This window comes from Genypterus blacodes, unplaced genomic scaffold, assembly GCF_046128005.1.
Source record: "Genypterus blacodes isolate CSIRO-AG114 ecotype Tasmania unplaced genomic scaffold, CSIRO-AGI_Gbla_v1 ptg000003l_1, whole genome shotgun sequence".
Classification (NCBI taxonomy): domain Eukaryota; kingdom Metazoa; phylum Chordata; class Actinopteri; order Ophidiiformes; family Ophidiidae; genus Genypterus; species Genypterus blacodes.
The window spans coordinates 7,814,050-7,837,593 of record NW_027466817.1 but is presented as its reverse complement, the minus strand read 5'-3'; the positions used below and the strand labels follow the sequence as shown (position 1 = coordinate 7,837,593).

At 41.5% G+C, this 23,544-nt stretch overlaps 1 protein-coding gene across 6 annotated transcripts in view; it reads left to right on the top strand.

Annotated features, from left to right (window-relative positions):
- Positions 1–23,544, top strand: part of LOC142995280 (vascular endothelial zinc finger 1-like) — a 29,901-nt gene that overhangs the window by 1,749 nt on the left and 4,608 nt on the right. For 4 of the 6 annotated variants that reach the window (XM_076146314.1, XM_076146299.1, XM_076146307.1 and 1 more), the window contains exons 2-4: positions 14,145–14,893; positions 15,860–15,929; positions 20,161–20,329. In XM_076146314.1, the coding sequence (XP_076002429.1) occupies positions 14,145–14,893; positions 15,860–15,929; positions 20,161–20,329 (988 nt within the window). Of the gene's footprint in view, positions 1–4,213; positions 4,366–4,588; positions 4,715–14,144; positions 14,894–15,859; positions 15,930–20,160; positions 20,330–23,544 lie in introns of all 6 variants that reach the window. The other 2 variants (XM_076146291.1, XM_076146284.1) reach the window with 2 other exon arrangements.

Below are 23,544 nucleotides of genomic sequence, written 5' to 3'. Positions count from 1 at the left end.
GGTTAAGAAAATAACCAACAAACAGATTTCATTTTGAACCATTCAAAGGATGTATGCCATCCAGGCAAGGATAAGTCATGATAATATTCTTCCGCCGATATTGCAATTCCAAATGGGATATCCAGTTGAGAACCTCTTTTTGTCCACATTCATAATTCTTCCACAAACTTGCATCCGCTGTCCTGTTAACAGCTCATGGTTACCGAGTTATGCATGATGCTTCTTCCGTAGCACATGGCAAATTTTCCGAACTTTACCCTGGCTGGTATGGAGAGCTCTGCATGACCTGATACAATTCCATTAGCTTCTATACTACTTTTCAATTATTTGCCTTAATCATGCTGCAAAACCTTGGGGAACCATGTTCAGATTTCATTTAGATATCTTTGCTCTGCAGAGGGCGTAGCCATATAAATTATCATCAGGATGTACCCATATGTGCTTTTCCCATGCTCTGCAGCCCATTTCATCTCTTGAACCATTTGAACTCTGATGGGCTCAGCAGTGGGTCTGTTTTACCTTTTGCACATTTTGTGTACTGATTCTAGAATACGGTTCTTATAAATATACATTCAGGTTTTTATTATGACCGGTGTCATTGGTCCTTGTCTGTGAATGAAATAGTCACTGATCTAGTATAGTAGATAGCAATTAAATGATTTTATTCCCTGTTCATTGAAATACTAAGTGTATTTTGACATCTGGAGTAGGCCTATTGTATGTGGGATGTATAGGAAATCTTTCAGAATTATAAAAGAAAAGCAACTAAAAAATAACATTCCTGGAGTAACATTGACTTCTCTTTGAAGAAGACGCGTTGGTCCGAATACCTAGTGAGCTGCCTAAATAGTCAGCTGCCTACATAGACAGGGAAGTCGGCTGCCTAATCAGTCAGCGTCATGTATTACATATAACATTACAAAAATATAAATACAGAAACAAAAAAAAGACGGGTGACGCTGAGGCTATTGAAGGCTGCCATATTCACTTTAAGGCTCCAGGCGCTCAGTGCTGGGGCAACTGGGACCTATTCCCCCCTAGTACAGCTGCAGGCTGTGGGCAATCACCAGGGAAAGCTCTTTTATGTATATTTCGGCTTCCCTTTAATAAATGCTTCCAGCGCAGGTTTGGTCCCTAAAAGTGAGGAGATCACTCATGTTTGTGGAAAAAAAACCAAATAACTGCCTAGCCAGTTACTGACAGATAAGGGCCAGTAACCACGGTGGTAGATTAGTTAAATAACCCTGTTGATTTTAATTAATGTATTATACTATGTTGGTGTTAACTTAGTGCAGCTCATTTCAAACAAAGGGCCGTGGCCACACAACAAACCAACAAGCTAATCCATTGATCTATAGATCGAGTCTCAAAAATGTTCAAATGAGCATTAATACAGCTCATGTAGAAATTACACCATTTCACGTGACACTATGACAAAATGAATCCAAGAACTCAACAGTAGTTTGTTGAAATAACTTATTTTTACATATGTTTTTGAAAAATGTACATGTAAAATCACTTGGTCAGTCAGTCAACGCTCGTCTGCCTCCGCCATTTTGGACTGAAAAATGTCACCAGAAGCTCTGCCACATTGCATTGTGGAATTCCTTAACTAAGTTAGTCACCTTGGCATGATGACTTAAAGCTTTATCAAAATAAGGCATCTTAGTAGTCTTAGAATTTGGACAGCCTTTTGTCAGGGGTGCGCACATGATGGCTAAACATGCTGACTATCTAGGCAGCTCACTAGGTATTGGGACTGACCCTGTGTGAAAGCTCAGAAATAAAGTATCAAGAGTTGTGATGTTGATAGGTCACAGACATCAGGAAGTCATTGCATGGACGCAGCCAAATTCAAAACTTTATGTTAATTTGGCCGCTGCCTGAAATAGGGAAGGCTATGGGTCTGTCCCAATACCTAGTGAGCTGCCTACATAGTCAGCATTTAAAGTCATCATGTGCTCCCTGACACGAAGGCTGTCTAAGGCTACTAAGATGCCTTATTTTGATTGAATTTTAAGTCATTGTGCTATGATGACTAATGGCATGACAATCCAACAATGCAGTTTAGCAGAGCCTCTGATTTTGTTTTTGATTCCACAATGGCGGATGCATGTATGAGGGTAGAGACAACCAAGTAATTTTCAAACGTAAGTTATTTATACTACTGTGGAGTTTTTGGATTGGGTTTGGCATTGTTTTGTTATAATAAGTGTAATATATTAATTAATAATTAGCTGTATAAATGCTAATTTTGACACGTTTGTACATCGATCCTTTTTTGTGGATTAGCATGTTAGCTACTTGTGCTGCCTCGGCCCGTTGTTTCTAATGGGTTGGGCTAGCTAGCATTAGTTAATTTTGACATGGAAATAGAACAATTTAATTTAAATCAACAATGCTATGAAACTAATCTATCACCGTGGTAAGTCAGTTACTGGCTAGGCAGTTGTTCGGTTGTTTTCGTAAACACAAGTGTTCTCTTTTCACTTTTAGGGACCAAATCTGCCCTGGAAGTATTTATTAAAGGGAAGCTAATAAATCCATGAAGAAAGTTTCCCTGGTGATTGCGCACTCGCACCTGCACTGAGGGGGAAAGTTCCCGGTTGCCATAGCACTGAGCCCCTGGCTTACCTGGAGCCTTAAAGCGGACATGGCGGCCATCAATTGCCCCAACAACGCACTGGAAAACTCTGGTCTTTTATTTCTATTTCATCTATATTTCTATTTCTGTAATGTTATGTTATACTTTTAGTTGCATCATTCCTGTTTGGATTGTATGTCAAAGCACTTTGTAAACTATAGGTGATATATAAATAAAGTTAGTATTATTTATAGGGTAAAACTTCCTTCATAAACTGGGGTAAACATCAATGGTTAAGTTTTATTTTAGATTGTGAAGAAATTCCCAGTGCTTTCAAAAATATCAAATGGGTGTTGGGTGGGTACATTCTAGGCAAATCTGCTAAATAACCTGACTTGTAAGGGAAATTAAAAATGGGATAGTTTAAAACGGCAACAGTAATGGATTTGGGGATTAAAAAAAAACTGACTTCAAGATTTACAGTATAACAAGTACTGACAGCATGATGCTGCCTACGTAGGCAGCTGACCATGTAGGCAGCTCACTTGATAATCTGACCCACCATATGTATAAAATGTGTACCTAAATGGTGAAAACTATATTTATAAAAAAAACCCCTTCAATAAAAGTGAAGAAAATGTACTTAAACCTCGTTTGAATGCGTGATTTTTTTTGTAAAAAGTAATGGGCTATACTGAAAATTTGATTTTTTTTTTTTTAAAGAATAGAAGATCACTTCTTCAAAGCCAAGTAGCTTACTTCACAGAAAACGATGACAAGATTTCTTTGTGTGCATACACACTGACTGTCCTACATGTAATTGCTGTTAGTCTGTTTAGTGAAATTGACCATTGATATGTACCACTTAAGCAGTTATCAAGAATTCAGTTTGTTGGGTACCGTTTGAAATAGTGCAGCAGCATTTGGTGAAAAGTTCATATTGCGATTATCGTGGACAATATTGCGATTGTTATTTAATAAACAAATGGTATGAGTCTGCTTGCTTTAGTATCAAGGAAAATTCACTATTACTTAAAATTTTTAAATGCGTATTTCTCATTACTTAAAATTTTGAAATGCGTATTTCTCATCTCAAACATATACTAAGGGTATATGAGGCTGCTCTAAAAATATATTTCAAAAAAATGGAAATTTAAAAAAAAAATCTAAAAATAAAGGGGCTTCTGCAAACTCTTCTAACTAACTGTTAGTTAGAAAACTCAAAAAACACATTTTAAATGGCCAAGCCATCTGGAACGTTTATTGTTACATAATGATTGATTATGTTGTAAAATGGGACATGAACAACTACAAAATGAAATTGGAAATAAAATGAAAATGACTCATTAGCCTGTTAACACTTACTTTTGTTAAGTGTAATACTCTTTATAAAAGGTTTTAACTTCCTAACTTAAGTTATAATAACTTAAGGTTATTTGCCAAAAATATCAGTACATCCGCCTTGTTTGGTTTTAGGCAGGAGTGATGACACTGTATCACCACCAATGTTGAAAGCTCTTTCTGATCCAGATCTTGTTGCTTGTATATTTCTGTGCTTCTGTGGCCGAGGGACGTTCACTTGGTGGAATTTCTACCAATTCAGTGGATCTTCTCTTCTTCTCTGCACAGGGCATGTACAGACGGTATTGAATGCAGCGGCCACTGCTTCTCTGGTCTCTGCCACAGGATCAAATGTGGTTGCCACTGATGCTGTTGGCATTGTGTGTGTGTGCTGCTCTTGAAGAAACTGGCCAACATTTTCTTCTTGGCCTTAGCTGCAGGTCAGCTCCCACGTCCTGGCTCTCCTCTATTGTTCAATTCAACTTTATTCATACAGCGCCAAATCACAATAGACGTTATCTCATATCATTGGTGTGGGGCTTTGTGCTACCGGCTGCTGCTGAAAAGCAGAACGCACACAATGGTTAATATTACGTTACATGGAATGATTAACATCTACGCAAACATTGTGTGAGTGGTTTCCTCACTGTCTCTTCTACGCAGATGTATTGAGCTTGGAACCTTGGGTTGAGGAATGTAAGGAAGTACACTTTCTTTCAAGGATTTGGGCAGGTCAGAGTCCACTTCAGCCAGGACCGATGTGTTCAAAAGATGCACCAGAGGCTTCAGGTAAGATATGCTCACATACCTTTCACCTGACAGGGTGTCTGTGAAGACTCAAGTAGAGAGCAGCTTTTCAGTTCATAGGCGATGTCATCAAAGTGCACCGTTAGGCTGATGTTCAGTTGTCCTGCTTTGTTGAATAGTTTCCATTTGCACTTGAATCTTGGCACTGCACTTTTTGTAATGGTTGGGAATAGCAACTCGGAGAAAGAAATAGGTTTGTGAGGGTAACTTGTACCTCCTGTCCAAGGTGTTGACCATCTTCTGAAATCCCTCTTTGCTGATGGTATGTATGGGCATGTTATGTTGCTTGGCAAATGTTTTATGAAGTCTTTCTCCATGAGGACTTGTCGTATAGCGCAACACACACAGACACATCTGTAATTATCCTCTGTTGCTCACAGGGTGAATTTCACCTCCTGTGTCTTTACTTTTTAGGGCCTTCACTCCCATGCATTTATCATACTTTTCTCTATGCTGTTTAAGGTGCTGAAGTAAATTTGCATTGCTGTCTGATAGATTGATCTCACTCTCACGCGTCATTCAATTCCTAAACAGAGATTGAATGGTTATCAGACATCGCTGTTGCGATCTCAATTAGGAGGTTAATTGCGGAGCACTGGTTTTAAACATTCACCAGTGATTGTCAGTGTTGAGTTGAAGTTGTTGAGTGCTCAGGGAAATTGTCAATATCAAATGGAATGCGTTTCATTGAACTATGGGAAACGTGGAAAAAACCAATTGCTCATGTGGAACTGTAACGAAAAAATAATGAGGAAATGCAGGTGCTCTTTGAAAAATATATAACAGCAATTACAGAAGTATTTTAGCTCTTCAATATACACAGAAAAAACTGCATGTGTGTATCATCCCTACTCTTTAAATGTTGAGTTATGTTTTAAATCGAAAAGTAGTAGAAGAGTAGGAAAAAAAAATGTTATAAAGCCTTTATTTAAATTGGCATATTAAGGTAGACGATACAAAATCGTTTGAGAACCTGCCACCATTTCTTGTCTCATTGCCAGTAACTTTTGGGAATTCAATACCTGGAAATCCTGGCTTAGCTTTTAGACTAGCACCACCAACTGATTTATGGGATCTCCATCTGCGGGTTGCACATCAGTCTTCGGGGAGGGAGACTCTCAAGTTGTGGAAGATAGGGCAGAAGTAGAGGTCATCGCTAGACTCGGGGAGGTGAGTTTCAGCTGGGCTTTTTCGGGCTCATAGTGTTTACTGTTACGATGCACTAGCGAGAATTTGTTGGGGAATCTTCAGTCAAGTGATGTATCGATGAAAACTGGTAAAGAAAACGCTGTTAAAAAGCACTTTAGATGAGATTCTCCGGGAGACTCTCAAGGACGCGTCCTACTCCATTGGTTGTTCAATAGCGCCCCCCCTTACCCATTTGTATGCACTGCTCCTCACTCTGCTTCCAAACCCTCAGAGCACAGATGAGATGTACAGAGAGCCCATGGTTTGAGTGCACAGAGCTGCAGAAATGCTGCTGTTGTGAGAAAACACAAACTCCTGAATCTCAAAGAGATCGGGACCATCATCCATAGCAACCAAAACTGTGAAGAAGTTATGTTGCATCTTAAAGATTTAACAGAACAATAGACTCTGCATTAATTTATTTCCATTAACCGTTTATCATTATTTGAGGCAGTGTAGTTGGCGGGGTATGAGTTTTTTTATGGTTTTCTTGTTTTCTGTTCAGCATTCATTGCAATGATTTATAAATGAGGCCCCTGGTGGAATTGCATAAGTATCTCTCTCGAACCACAGATATCGCACCTACAGTTGAGCACTTTCCATGTCTTTTTTGGTGGTTTTGTAGAGCTTATTGATGAGGTCCCTGGTCCCTGTAATTAAGACCATGATTTAGGTCTGATTGAGGCCAGTGACTTATCAACCTGTATTCTCACCTTACTTATGCCTGTTCATGTTTGGTTTGTTCCGTTATTTTTCTTTACCACTCCTTGTAACCTTTTCAATGTTACTGACCTCTACACTAAATCTCCCTCCTTTCTCTGTACTCTCTTAGAAAGAAATAATCAAATGTATCAGGGTGACCATGGCCCCCCTTGGCCCCTGCCTGGTGGCCAGCAAATGTATCAGGGTGGCCGTGGCCCCCGCCTGGTGCCGGCATTCCCAGGTCTGTGCACACCAGTGTCGGTCTGTACCTGACTGCTGCCTGCCAGCAAACGTTTTAATTTGCTGCGAAGGCAGCAAATTTCACCGACAGAAGCAGTTCGTGTCTCTGGTCACTGACCCCGATGGCCGCGCTGTTGAGAGAGACCACCAGACTACTAGTGGCTAAGTAAGTCATATGTTCTTCAGTAAAAAAGAAGAGGGAAAGTACAGGTGCAGCTCAATAAATTAGAATATCATGGAAAATGCTGTTTATTTCAGTAATTCAATTGAAAAAGTGAAACTCAGATTTTTAGATTCATTACACACAAAGTATATTTTTCAAGCCTTTATTTGTTAGAATTTTGATGTGTGGCCCAAAGGCGTCCCGGGATGCAGGACGAGCACAATTCATACATGTAACAACTATGATCTGCTTGTGTGGAAAAGTGTGAAAGTCGGAGTGAACTGATGCGATCGACTCGAACATGAGTGCCGGATTTTTAATTTTGTAATGAGAATATTTCAAAAGACCAATAAAAAATGAAAATGTCAGCCTTCTGAAAAGTGTGTTTATGTGTATGCACTCCATACTTGATCGGGGCCCCTTTTGCACAAATTTCTGCATAAATGCAGTGCGTCATGGTGGTGATCAGCATGTGGCACTGCTGAGGTGTTATGGAAACCCAAGCTAAAACAAGAGCTTTGTGATTAAATAAAGCAAATACCCATGTCAGCATCATCTGCCACAAAGAAAAGTGAAGTACTGCTATGGTAGGGAGAGAGAAAGGAGCTGTAGCAAGATTGAAAGATTCATCATCATCATTCATCAATGTCCTCTGCGCCTCCCTGTCAGATGAGCATGCTGAGGTGATGAATATGATGATGAAAATTACATTTTTCTCAGGGCAACCTCTTCCTACCAGAATCGCATGCTTAGAGAATTCCTCAGAGAAGTTCATGTCAGTGCTGATGTTTTTTTTCCTGCACAGCAATGTGAGGTGGCTCAGCAAAGGTAGGGTGTTAAAGCGCTTTTGGTCCATCAGGAGGAAAGTAGCAGCTTTCTTGGCAGAGCTAAGAAGTCGAAAGGCAACACAGTTTTCTCTCTTCTTAGAAAATGACAAACAGATGGATAATGTGGCCTTTTTAGTTGATATCACTTCACATCTGAATGAACTGAATTTGAGGCTACATGGCAAGGACAATTCAATTTGTGAACTGATGACAGCTGTCCTCTCCTTTCAGAGGAAACTTGAGGTGTTCAAGGAAGAGCTGCAGGGAGACGCCAGCAGTGCAGGAACAGCTTCAGGGACAGAGAGATGTCTCCTTTTGTTGACTGTATTGATAAACTGATTGTAAACTTCAGCAACCCTTTTGACAGCTTCAGCTTTGGACAGCAGCTCACCATGTGCATTCAGAACCTATTTCTCATCACAGATGTCAGGGGGTTCGCAATGGAAGTCACACAGCACTTTAAATGGGTAAATGCAGGGCCTCTCCAGATGCAATTTATTGATTTCCAAGGAGATGTGACCCTGAAAGAGCAGTTTGGAAGAACACTTTCTGGCTCTGGTCTCTGAGACAGTTTTTCCAGGTCTGAGGAACGTAGCCATGAACATTTTGACCATGTTTGGCTCCACATACAACGGCGAGGCAGCTTTCTCCACAATGAATATTATTGAAACTAAATATTGTTCCAGGCTCACTATTGAGCACCTTCACATGTGCATAAAAATGGCCCTGACTACATTCAAGCCCAGATTAAATATCCTGGCAGGACAAGCTAGAGCTCAATTCTCTCACTGAGCAAAGAAGTGGGGGAGTGGGATAAAAGATGGGAAGATAGGAGAAAAAGTGATACTCTGTTCAAAGGTAAACTGTTCAATTGTTATATGCCAATGATTATATGCCAGTCAGCTGTCAGCCAAACAAATGATGCTGCGGTCAAGTTTGGTTACGTCAATGACACTAACATTAGGCGATGTTACCAGGCTAGCAAGTGCGCACCGGATTTCACAATGACCGCGGAAAATAGCCTTTATTCGTGAGGAATCAAACAATTTTACGAGTGTGAATGACAAGTGTGTGTGTCTCATTTGCGGTGCGAGCGCATCTGTCGAGCCTGTTGGCCACGGCAACTTTACACGGGACTTTCCGACTGCTAGCAGGTTGCGAACAAAGTGAACTTAAGAGGATACACTCCAGCAGACACCACACACCCTGTGTAATCTCACTAACATCAGAACAGACTGAATGCATGTGGAGTACAGATGATATGGGAACTACGGGAAATTCCCAGAATTACAGGGAATGTGAAGGGAAATTGTGACAGTGATTTGTTGACAGACAAAAAATAGGAAAGGTATAGTAGTAGTAGTAAAATAAGTAATAACGTTGTTTTTTTTTCTCTACGAGCTTAATATGAATATTAGTGTAAGCTTGACACACTGAACACGTTGCTGAATGTTTTTGGTACAAAATGAGTGTTGGATATCAACATTTTGTAAATGTTCACACAAAAGACGCTTATTCAGCTGGTTTGGGTGGAGAATTAGCCATGTGGATAAATGTTAATAATAATGAAAAACATGAGTAGCTCTCGATACGTTTATTTTGTCAAATTAGCTTGCAGAGGAAAAAAGGTTGGAGACCCCTGCTCTAAGTGATAGTGTACATATTATCATAATCCTTTTTATAAGATAGTGTTATGGATTCACTCTAAGCCTGGTTTTACCATTTTGGCTTGACATTGTGATTGTGAAAAAGTACAATATGTACAGCACGCCTGTATGCAACATACAGTGGATTTAATTAAACAATAATTGACATGCCATCATTGAATATACTGGGGAATTTTTAGCCCTTTCAGATAATGTACAGAAAAATTAAAAGACACATCCTGTCGTCATGGCATGACATGTTAAAGGTCCAATTTTATGCTCACTATAACCAATGGAATATCATCCTATATGTCCTTAAGAAGAATGTGTGTGTTTATTGAAAGAAAAATCCTCAAAAGCCTGGCTTTAGCAGTCATTTCTCACCCCATCTCTCTGTTGTCTCAACAAGCTGTTTGGGTGAGCAGGACGGTTTGCAAATGATATGCAGCTGAACCACAGCTCTGATTGGTTTTCACTGTGTGGGATGAGGCATCGTGCCTCAACAAGTACATCAAACAAAGATGCAGGAGGATGTGTCAACATGGTAAGCTTGTAGTTTGATCATTACATTGTTGTCTTTTCTTCAAAATGGCTGCTAACATTTTGCTATTGGATCTGGAGTGTGATCAGCTATTGTGTGTACTTGTAAGAGTCCAAACACTGTAATGCGGTTAGTTTTTATGTGGTGCGAACACCGTGATAGTGTATGTTTCATTAAATTCAGTATTTTGGAGTGTTGATTCAAAGATCACCCTGTGTAGTAAATCTGATATTTAATTCTTTATTGTTTTTGTGTGATGTTGAGAGGGCATTTTTATTACATATCTTTTCTTTATAGAAAAATGTATACTTAACTGTGTCCGATCAACTGCAATGTCTGGTTAATAATGGCTCTTGATTTCTGATAGGTGTGTGGCAACTGCATCAACATATCCACTAAAAAGAACATGTTTGCAAGGAGATCCCACAGGTATGCCACTTTATTTGATTTTTCATTACTTACATTTTATAATAAATGTCTGTCAAACAAAATTGAACTTCTTTTTCATTATTATTTAATACACAGATCCTGCCCTGGAGCCTGGCTGAGTTTCAGAGTAACAGAACAGAACATTAATGGCTGAGGGGAATTCAACAGTATGTAATTTGTGTTTGACTATTCAATGTATTTCATACTTATGACTGTCAAGAATTATATCTCCAATTGATGTCTGTGCCAGCCAATACTTACTATTGGCTGGCACACATATATATATATATATATATATATATATATATATATATATATATATATATATACTTGTGCCAGCCAATACTTTTCTATATATTTATGTATATGTATATATTTATACATATGTATATATATATATGTATGAATGTATGTATATATGTATATTTATGTGTGTGTATATATATATATATATATATATATATATATATATATATATACCAAAAAAAAAAAAAAATATATATATATATATATATATATATATTTTTTTTTGTTTTGTTTTGTTTATCTCTTGTTCTGAACATATATGTATATATATATGTATGTTGTGTTATAACATCAGAACCACTGGTTGCAGAACCACTGGTTGCAGAATCTCATCTCGATATCAGCAGTGTCTGACCAGGCTGGTGACCAGCATGAGGAGGAGGTGCCAGGCTGTTGTGGCTGTGTATGGTTCTTCCACACGCTACTAAGGCTCCTGGCTGTTAGACTTCAATCATCCAATCCACCAAACAAGAGTCAATAGCAACAGCAGAATAAGCTGTTTGGCATTGGCAGAGAAGATTAGGCAAATTTTTCATGAACGCAACCTACATACTCAGCTGTGCTGTTCATCCCACAAATGCATGTTCCTTACAAATGGGGCACCGTTTAAAAGGGGACTAAACAGGCTTTCCAACGGTATAAAATGTATTGCCAAGAAGCATTGTTACAACAGAGAAATAATATACCAAACACAAATTTCCAAACTTTTTGTTCGATGTTTATATGTATGTTGTGTTCAGAACAAGAAGTAAACAAAAAAAACAACCATATGTAGTACGTAATATTCATTCAAAGTTTTCAAACGAAAATGGACATTCGCATATGGACATTAAATAGAATCCATATAGAAATAATAAATGTTCTGCTGTAATGTAATGTAATATGTACAAGTTTATGTCTTCCTCGCCATTATCGAAAGGAGATTTACTAGATAGGTCAGTGCCCCCTCTGTGTCAAAAAGCATAAAACAAATAAAGAAATGTTTTGTAGAAAAAAAAAGATTTTTCTGTGTTTGCTTCAATATTTGACAGAGTAAGTGGCTACTCTGCTGTAAATTTATTTGTATTACCCAATATCACATACAATGTCTCAAAGGGGTTTACAGGCCCACACAGCACACGGTTCCCAACCCACCCCAGAACTCCTGGTCTTCCTAGAGAGTTTTTGGGGGGTTGGGGGAACCCCCATAAAAAGCAAAAACAATGTATAAGGAAAAGGAAGGTACAGTTAGGTCCATAGGTTTTTGGACATTGACACAATTTTCATAATTTTGGCTCTGTACACCTACACAATGAACTCGAAATGAAACAATCAAGATGTGCTGTAAATGCAGACTTAATTAATTATTTTGAGGGTATTCACATCCAAATCAGGTGAACGGTGAAGGAATTACAACCATTTCTATATGTGCCTCCCCATTTTTAAGGGACCAAAAGTAATTAACAAACTAATAATCATAGATCAAATTGTCACTCTTAGTAATTGGTTGCAAATCCTTTGCAGTCAATGACAGCCTGGACAGTCTGGAACCCATAGACATCACCAGACGTTGAAATTCATCCCTGGTGATGCTCTGCCGGGCCTCTACTACAACTGTTGTATAGGGAGGTGAATGACACTTCACGCCCTGCTAGCAGCCAGAAAGTCCCATGAAAAGTTGCTGTGGACTGTGGTGAAGTGGTACTCCACAAACGCGTTTGCACCGCATATGAGACACGCACACACTTGTCATTCACATTCCTCATAAAATTGTATATTTGTTGCCTTTTATCGGGGCTATTTTCCGCGGTTGAAAACTCACTATGCAGTGCTCCTAACTTGGATGAGTACTTCTTTTTTTTCATATTTGTTTTAATTGAAGCAAAAATTTTACATGACAGTGCGCATACAGTTATAGGACATGCTGGAGATAATTTTTATACAGAAGGAGGGGGGTATGGAGAGAGAGATAAAGAGAAAGAAGGTTGTATTATATTATGAGGTACAAGCAGATTGAAATTGAAACAGCAGGAAGCCACGGTCGCTGGAGGTTGTGAGAACATGGCACAGTTGTGTGGACACCAGGAGTCCAGGATGGCATCAGTGATGTTGATGCAATGATCTCATAGGGTAAATACAGTTTTTACAGGATGATGTCAAACAGCAATGTAGGATACTACACATTGTATCATAGGTTATAGTGAAGAGAAAACAAAGAAAATCCCACCCAAAGACCCAACCCCGCAGTCACACAATCCTGCATTCATACAGCCCCGTCCTGGCCCCTCTGGGATGTAAAATAAGATGAAAAATAAAATGAAACTATTCGGTGTTCAGGTTTTCAGTCATTGGTCTGGCGTAGCCTGTAAAGGCTAAAATCTATGAAGTAAGGGAGAAATGGTTGCCATCTCTGATAAAACTTATCTGTGTGGCCCCTCATAGGTGAACATGACAATTTCCTTTTTTGAGGTGTTAAATTGGCGTGAGTCAGATGGGGTACCAAATATGAGGGGACGGTTGAACTTGCGTTCCCAATATGGTAGACAATGGGTTGAAGTGACCGGACCAGCGGTTGTGCAGCCTGGGGCAGTTAAAAAACATGTGGCTTAGGTTACAGTGAGGGTCCGGGAATGTACGAGTCACATTGATGCCGAGATACTTCAACCCCGAGCTACTAAGATTAAAGGGGAAGTCTGTTTCAAGTATTGATGGGGTTACATTTCCTCGACTAACAACGCATGGTATGACTTTACATTGGCAGCGGTGCAGAAATTACTTTCACTGTGAACCGTTACAAAATCAGTTTCAGTTGACTACTACAGATACATGTTCCGCGTGCTGATAATACAAATATATCATGATTGGTGCTGTCTTGACACAGTCCCCCGGGATGCTTTCGCTGATAAGTGCACAGCTATTGTAACTTATGAAACGGCTCACACAGGCACCATGTGGTAACAAACACCATCACCTACTACATCACTAAAAACGTTTTGCACACATTGTTACATGACACCGTTACCAAAGGCGAGTTCTAAGAACTCGTCCAATCTCTGGATAAACAGTATGTGATTTTATATTTGTCATCTTTGCATTAAAATAGAGCAGTTCATTTTTTTATGGTATCCCATGGTAATATCCTGTCACGTTTTAAATCTAGCACATAATGAATTTTTAACTACAGGATGACTTTTAAGAAAAAATAATAATTGTAAATTAAATTGCAATATCTGTCAAAAGTATTGCAATGTTTTTCCCTCAAATTGTTCAGCTCTAGTAAGGACTCGTGCACTTAAAAACTTTATCGTTCACACTCATTGCCTTTGCATTCATTTGTGTTTTATTGATGTGTAACATGCTGCCATGGCTTTTTCACTTTTTATCACTGCAGCAGGCAAATGAGGCTCTGCATCACCAACACCAAGTGGTTGGGAACAGCCTTTTGCCTCTCCTTAACTCTGGAACAGATCCACCAGATCAGAAACCGGTGTTACCCATCCCCTTGGATCAGAAACCACCCGTCAGTGCTGCAGAACTCCTAAAAGACAATGTTTTGACTAGGGGAGGAGGTCGTGGACAGCCTCCTGTTGCAACTATCAAAAAAGAGACCAAATCCAAGACACCTTTCATCTGTGGCTACTGCAACAAGGCTTTCCGGGACAGCTACCATTTGCGGCGGCACGAGTCTTGCCACACCGGTATTAAGATGGTTTCACGGCCTAAGAAGGCACAGACAGCCCCCGCTACGGTGCCACTCATATCCACTGTGTCATGTCAAAACAGTGGTAATTCTTCATACATCACTACTGCCGCTGGTATTCCAACTACAGCCACAACCTCCACATCCACAGGCACAAGCATTGTGACTCCAATGCAACACCAACAGCAGCAGAGTATCCCTAAGAAGCCCCCCAAGCCAGTAAAAAAGAATCATGGTTGTGACATGTGTGGGAAGGCATTCCGTGATGTATACCACCTCAATCGCCACAAGCTATCGCACTCTGACGAGAAGCCATTTGAGTGTCCCATCTGCCACCAAAGGTTCAAAAGAAAAGATCGCATGACATACCATGTCCGTTCCCATGATGGTGGTGTTCACAAGCCCTATATCTGCTCTGTGTGCGGGAAGGGCTTCTCCAGGTATTTTGATTGCATTTTTTATCTATTATAATTATTGCATGAATTTACAAAAACTGGAACTTGTCATAGCATACTAATTTAAAATTTAAAGTTAGATTTAACAACTTTAACAACTTTTTTGTTTGTCGTTGCTTCGTTCTACTAAAGTGAAGAATGTTATTGTGACTTTGGCTACATGCTTTTAACTTTTTTGTTTCTGTCATGCAAATTCCTTTTCTATTTAATGTAGCGAATTCAGTGATACTGATTTCCTACTGAAGGTCAAATTTTAAATATTGCTCAAATTATTATTGGTCTATACCTAACAAGTATACCTATGGTCTGTATTACATTTTTTAGTCTGTTATTCTAGAAACCACACTAGAATATTACACATTTATATAGAAAAATCTAAGTTTTCCTTGAGTGTTTTCTTTTCTTTTTTATGAAACGGCTCACATAGGCACCATGTGGTAAAAAACACCATCACCTACTACATCACTAAAAACGTTTTGCACACATTGTTACATGACACCGTTACCAAAGGCGAGTTCTAGGAACTCGTCCAATCTCAATAGTTCAATATCAATCTCAATATCAATATAATATCAATATCAATTGAGTGTTTTCTTTAGTAGATCCACATTATTTCGAATGCTTCCGACATTGGTGTTGATAAACTGCTGCAAAAAGCAGAACTCAATTGTTAGTTAGTTAGTTAAATGTTTGTAGAATTGTAGCAACAAGCTTATTGCTGTTTTGAAACAGTAGTTAACTTAGTCAATGATGTGATTGGGTTCGTGAAGCCTGTGAATAAAGTATTTAGCTTCTTTTGATGAGACACAGATTAAAACAAATTAAGATATTATCTTACATTGTAAATATCTTCAAAGACAACCTGATTGTATTGTCAGTAAAACTCCATCATAACTTAAATCTGTGAGACTGACCATTGGGATTTTCTTCTGTCTTGATCTAATGCTACAGGCCTGATCACCTAAGCTGTCATGTCAAGCATGTCCATTCCTCAGAGAGACCATTCAAGTGCCAAGTAACGGTAAGACTCCTTACTGCGTCTTATGCCCTCATGTCCAGTTTTAGGTTAGACTGGTGTCACCCATATATACCCCTGATGCATATTATGGGGAGCATACAAGGTTAACCAGATTTTTGGCCTGCAAGCTACTTTTAAAATTACCTGCATTAAAAATATATATTTATATATAGTATAAATATAATGTATACTTTATAAATGCAATAAATGTTGCTGTACTTTGCATCACTGCTTGAACCATTATGGCACAATACATTTATGGTCACTACCTTACTCTGATGACTTGCACTGAATGGAGTCAGCCAGGGTTGCATAGTCCGGACAGAAGCTGCTAGTAGCCTCAAGCAGGCTTCCAAATGATCATCAGTCATGGTGGAATGGTATTTGGCCTTAATAATCTTCATGTGGGAAAAGCCTGACTCGCATTAATAAGTAGAGCCGAATGTTGCAGTCAAGCAAGTATAAGATAAGATAATCCTTTAATTGTCCCACAACGGGGAAATTCACATTGTTAAAGCCGCAAAGTGGATAGCGCTAAACCAGGGGTGCCCACACTTTTTCAGCTCGGGATCTACTTTTAAGAAGACCAAGTGTAAGCGATCTACCTCTCCAACGGGGGGGGGGGGTTGTATTACTTTACAGCCTATAACAACACTGTCTTGTGCACTCTCTACTTTATTCTCATAGACCATTAGATGAGGGTGCGGACTCGGCCGGTTGTGCAACGGCGTACTTGCCGGTGTCGGCTAACTTTTAACGATATGCTTAAAAAAAAAGCATAAGTAAAGAACAATACAACTAGGTATTTGTTGTAAATTGCGAATGAATGAATGAATATGTTACATATTGCACAGTCTGATCATTACACTGGGCTAACTGGGAGAGGTGCTGATTAAATAGTCTGACTTCTGCAGGAAGAAAAGACCTGTGGTATATCTCCGTGAGACACCGCGGGTGAAGCAGTCTGTCACTGAACGAGCTGCACTGGGGTGTTAGAAACTTCTGTAAAGGATGAGACAAGTTGTCCAACAAAGATGACAGCTTGGCCGTCATCCTGTCCCCCACCACCTCCAGAGGGCATCCCAGGACAGAGCTGGCCTTCTTCACCAGCTTGTTCAGTCTCTTCCTGTCAGTGGCTGTTCATAAAAGATGGCTAGTGCCACCACAGAGAAGGAATTTAGGAGAGCCCCCCCCACGCCAAAAGACCGGAGTCTCCTGAGCAGAAAGATTCTGCTCTGTCCGCTGGAGAAATCAAAAAACGTGATTCTCACTGTGCTGCCATCCTTTCCCAAATGGGAGAGGGATCTTTGGAGAAGGTAGATGACAGCGTCATCCACCCCGATGCCGGGCTGGTAGGCAAACTGCAGTGGGTCCTTCGATGGTCTCACCAGGGGCTGAAGGTGGTCAAGAACCAGTCCCTCCAGGGTATTCATCAGCTGTGATGTCAGCGCCACCGGCCTGTAGCCGTTGAAGTCCTTGGGGTGATGGGTCTTAGGCACAGGTACTAAGCAGGATGTCTTCCACAGCTCAGTTACTTCCCTTGCTTCAGACTCAAGTTGAAGATGTACTCCACAATCGCGCTCAGCTGATCTGTGCAGGACCTGAGTGCCCTTGAGCTGATGTCACCTGGTCCCGCAGCCTTCCTCGCCTTGCACCTCCTCATTTCCCTTCTCACCTGCTCTGTTGTGATGGACATGGTGAGGCAGGGGGGGTTGAGAGTTCCCTCCTGGTGTTGCTGTGGGGGGAGGGCGATTACCATGAGCAGGGATAAGTGTAGGGGAGGGGGCAGAGATGGGAGAGACAAGAGACAATGGTGGTGGGGGTTGCAGCAGTGGGGTGACTGGTGATAGCTGATTGGCGTTAGTATTGGTGGGGGAAGGTTGAGGTAGGGGGAGGATAGCAGGTATGGTGTTGTTGTGGGGGAATGGTGGGGGAGGGGAGTCAGCTTGGCTGGAGGGCTGAGGGGGGTCGATGGCTGAATAGCTGGAGGAGTGGGCAATGGGCCTCTCATCAAATCTGTTGAAGAACAGGTTTAACTGTCCTGGTCCCCTCCTGCTGACTGGCTACCGGTCCGCTTGTAGCCAGTGATTGTTCTCGTGCCGCTCCACACCTCTCTCAGGTTGTTTTGCTGAAGCTTTCGCTCCAGCCCCCTCCTGCTTCTTCTCCTCCCTATCACCGACACGGAAGGCTCCCTTCTTCTCATTCAAGAGGGCCATGATGTCCAGTGTTTTGTTGTCTCTGGTTGGACAGTCCGCAAACTGCTTGAACGTGGGCAGTGTCCCTGCCAGAGAGACGTGATTGAAGTCCCCAGATATTGCGATGAAGGCGTCCCGGTGTTGATACTGGAATCTGGCGACCGATGAGTGGACGACGTCACCCGCGAGTGACGCGCTCGCCGAGGGAGGATTGTAGACAGACAAGAGGATGACATGTGAGAACTCAGGCGGCAAATAATACGGCCTTAGACTCACAGCGAGCAATTCAATGTCTGGGCTATACAAACGTTCTTTCACAGTGCCATGACCAGGATTACACCATTTGTTGTTAATATAAACAGCAAGCCCACCACCTTTTCTCTTGCCGCTCTCTCGGTGAATCCTATCTGCCCGAACAGTCTGGAAGCCTTCGACATTCACGTTGGAGTCCGGGATGTCCTGGTGGAGCCATGTCTCCGTGAAACACAAAACAGTGCTCTCACGATACACCTGCTGAGTCCTCACTAAGACCGTTAGCTCGTCCGTCTTATTAGCTAGCGATCTCGCTCTCTGATTAAGCTACAAAAACACATAACATTAATAGAAAACAGCTAAAAGGCTAGAAAGAGAGAGAGCGCAACTGTTGTTGGCTGCCGCTTGCACAGCGCCGGAACCGGAACTTTATTGTCTCTGGTGCAGTATGTAACTTACTGGGTGAATGTGGGTAGAGCTGAGGAAAGAGAGGCATGGTTGAAGTCTCCAGAGATGAGTAGGAGGGCATTTGGGTGTTCAAGTCTGCAGCCCGCTTACGGTGGAATGAATAACTTCACAGGCCACCTCAGCGTTAGCAGAGGGGGGAACATGCGCAGCTATAGCAGTAACATGCGAAAATTCCCTCAGCAGATAATATGGCCACATGCTATAACAGCTTACAGTTCAATGCCTCCTGCATAGTTGCTCCTTAATAATGATTTGCCCCGGGTTACACCATCTCTGGGAGGCAGTAGCTCAGTGGGTAGAGCTTCCGCTTGGGAAGCGCAGGGTTGCCGGTTCGAGTCCCTGCCGAGGTGGCTCTGAGCAAGGCAACGAAACCCTCAATTGCTCCCCCCGCTGCGAAGGGTGGTAATGTAATGTAGGTCGCTTTGGATTAAAGTGTCTGCCAAATAATCGTAATGTAATGTAAATGTAATGTAATCTATCATTCACAAACACTGCTAGCCCTCCTCCTTTCCTCTTGCCGCTCTCTTTCGTCCTGTCTGCTCAGAGTAGGTTGAATCCATCCAGCTCGACGTTCGTGTCCGGTATTAGCTCCGTTAGCTATGTCTCGGTGAACAGCATGATGCTACTCTCTCGGTATTGCCTCTGGGGCTGGGTCAGCGCTGCTAGCTTGTCCATCTTATTGGAAAAAATAAGATGGACTTACATTCCCCATAATGATGGACGGGAGGACAGGTCTGTATCGTCTCCTCCTCGCTCGCACCACAGCCCCAGCATAATGTCCCCATCTCCTTTTCCCAGCTCGTTGAGAATCTCTTTCAAGCTCAGGGGGAGCATCGGGTCTACCGTTGTTTAGCATCGACATGCTATTAAGTGATAACAGCTGATCCCTGGTGTAAACAATGCGTCCATGGTTACGCACAGGGTCTCCGGACATGATCGTCATTTCCCTCAGGATAATAAACCTCTTATCTTATCTTATTGCTTCACAGTTGCCTGTTTTGGTGTGCATATCTCAAACATTTTTTAGAGATATGCACCAGATATGCTAGAGCACCATACCAACAATGAGGCTTCTCATCTGTAAATTCATTCTGCAATAAACCACAGCTCATATAATTCTAGGCTTCTCCTAAAGAGCATGTCAAAGTGTTGTTGAACATGACTGAACCTCTAACCGATCCTGATGTGCAAGTTGGCTTCTTGCATGGTATGCCCCTGCTATCAGTATGTGAATGTAAGGTCGTTGTTATAGTAATAACTCTGCAAGTACAGATTTATTATATTATAGAATACATGTGCTAACTTTTTGTCTTTCTCAGGCATGCACCTCGGCCTTTGCCACCAAAGACCGTCTACGCTCCCACATGATCAGGCACGAAGGCAAAGTGACTTGCAACATTTGTGGCAAAATGCTAAGCGCTGCCTACATCACCAGTCACCTCAAGACACATGGCCAGGCCGGCTTCAACAGCCAATGTAATAATAAAGGTAGGCCACCTGGCTCCTTTTACCTTTTCGCTGATTACCATTGCTTGTGAACTTTTCATGTTAACACATAAACATTGTAAAATATTAAATTTGTCTTGAGAGAATGGCATCACTGAAACACATCACTTCCAGTTATAAAATAAAACCAGAAAACTCTGTGCCATGTACACATGAGATCAGACAGGCTTTACCAAAACTTATCACGTACTTATTCGACTCAGGACATGAGCGAGCAAATTGACAACGATATTGCATCACCAATTAATCCCCATTGGCAGCCCCCGATACACCCATAGTGGTATTTGTTGTCATCATATGGGGCAAGTTTGATCAGCCACTGGAGGCGGGCACACACATGCAAATGCCATTGAAATAGAGGCCGGTTGAGAGTCTGGATGACTTCATAGAAATCTTTCGCTCTGTTGTATAGCATCCCGTATGGAATATGTGTTATGTGTATTGTTGCGCAGCAGAGGGCACTCTGTTGCTTTGGTAAATATTGAACAGGTGTGATCCAAAAGGAGAATTGTAGAGATAATCAGCAAAAAAACCTAATCACCTACATGTTTTTTGGCACCCAGTGGTTAACAACTGTACTGCAGTAGGGGTTTCAAGATACCAACACCGGTGAAATATGATGATTCTCGGTTTGGGGTGGTAATGATTGACTGTCGATATGTTATGAAAGATTGAACCGGTTAAGAACATAAACATTTAACGGATAGTGTGATAATATAATTCTATGTGCCCTGTGTGTGGACTCACAATCCTGCTGAGTTTGCTGCTTACTGGGATTGGCTGTTGGTTTTTTTTCAAAAGTATTGAATTGGTTCTACATTTTTGAGAAAAATAAAAGAGGGAAAGTAACAGAGTAGTAAGTAAGAGGGAAAATATAGATAATACAATTTTATTTTAGGGAACCTTTCAAAATCACATGCACACATTTCACCATGCAGTGCATAACAGTCATACACAATTAAAAGTAAAAAAACAAATATGAGTAAAAATCAACTGGTACAGACAAGAACAACAAGAAAATAGCGTGAATATAAAATGGTAACATTGGAGGGAGATAAAGGAAAGATATGGTGTATGACTGTCAAATGTGTGGGGGCAAGCGAGTTCCAGAGCCTGGGAGCAGTGCAGTTGAAAGCCCCCATGGTGCTAAGGCATATGATAAGATAAAACTTCATCGCGCTTACGATTTCTTGTGACCTGAAGTTCTTTTATCTACCTTTGTTGAACACACTTATTGTAAGTCGCTTTGGATAAAAGCGTCTGCTAAATGACCGTAATGTAATGTAATGTAATTAATCCCAAGGGAAATTGCGGTGCAACAGTTGCAGTACAGTGGAGATTAAAAGTGCAAAAAATGTTTGCACAGTAAGTAAGGGGTAAAAAGAACATACAATAAGGTGTACAATGTGCAACTGGCTATGATCATGTAATGAATATTTATTTATTACATATTTACACTTTATACACCTTATACAGCAGACACACGTGGTATATATGATATACAGCTATGTATTGTGCGATATGCTGTAAAAGCAATTGTGCGATGATAGACAGGGGGGGTGCTGTTTAGGAGACCAGCTGTAGTAATTGTGCTGTAGTCTACAGACAGGGGGTGGGGTGGCAGTAGCTCAGTCCGCTGGGTGGACAGCTGGGAACTGGAGGGTCGCCGGTTCGAGTCCCCCTTGTGAACCAAGTAAGTAGAATGGTAGCTGGTTGCCAGTTTGGAGTTAGAGTTGCCAGTTTGCCTCCAGAGCACTGCCGAGGTGCACATGAGCAAGGCACCGAACCCCCAACTGCTTCATGGGCGCTGTAGCATGGCTGCACCCCCTCTGTAATGCGTGTGTGTGTGTGTGTAATGAGGGGGTGCAAATCAAATTGTGTTTGTGTGTGTTTGATATGAGGGGATTTGCTGTGAATTGCATGCAACATGATGATTGTAAAGTATCTTAAACAGTATCCTCACGACGTACTGTATGGGAGAGGGCGGTATGTACTGTCCGTGAGAGCGCGTCGTCTGTGGATCTGTTTGACCGCTAGGTGAATTGAATTGGGTATTAGGACGAGTGGAACAGACGTGAGTTCTGACTAGCCGTTCAAAGGACTTGATGTCAGTGATACAGGGCAGTAGTCGTTCAGGCAGGTAATGGTGGGTTTCTTAGCTACAGGGACAATGGCGGTCTGAAGTTGGGGAACTACAGACAGGTTCAGATGAATATAGGTGAATTTGTGCAGGCTCTGAGGACACGGCCTGGAATGCCATCTGGCCCTGGAGACTTCTTTAGGTTTACTCTTTTAAAAGCCCTCATGTCGGCCGTGATTAGGGACGGAGTGCTAGTCATCCTGGTCCTTAGCTAGCCTCACAGCGGGGATGTTGTTGCTCGCCTCAAACCATGCGTAAAAGGTGTTCAGTTCATCAGGGAGAGAGGTGGCGGGGGAGGCATCACTGCTATTCCTCCCCTAATATTTTAAGATGGAATGTAGTCCATTCCACATGCATCTGGAGTTAGAGCTGTGGTAAAGACTCCAGCTTGTCCCTGTGGGATCTTTTGGCATCTCTGATGGCCCTCCGAAGGTCATATCTGGACCTCCTCTAGGCCTCCAGGTCCCCGGAGTTGTAGGCAGATGACCGTGCCAAGAGCTTAGCACGGACTCACCATTAACCCAGGGTTTCTGGTTGGTGAAAGTCCTGACAATGTCCCACAGAAAGACATCATCGATGCACTTTGGCGCTACACAGCCTCTGTCTCTGCCTTTATTTCAATGTCTCTATCGGCTGCATCACAGAACATCTGCCAGTCTGTAGTTTTAAATAAGCTAAGATAAAACTTTATTATTCCGAGGGAAATTGCTGTGCAAGTTACAGTACAGTGGAGAATGAAATTAAAGAATCACCTCTATTGCAAAAAAAAACTTACAAGAATGCATGCAAGATAAGGGGAACAAGCACACACAATAAGGGGTACAAAGTACAAACAATAGGGATCCCAAGTACATAAGGAGTACAAGGGTACAAAGTGCAGAATGTGCATTTGGCTGGGGAAGTGAGAAGTATTTCCAATTTCCAATTTATGCAACTTGTACAGCATTCGCGTGTGGTTAATCTATTAAAGAGTCCGATGGCCATAGGAAGGAAGGATATCCTGTGGCGTTCAGTAGTACACATGGGAGCAATGAGTCTGTTTCTGTCTGAATGTGCT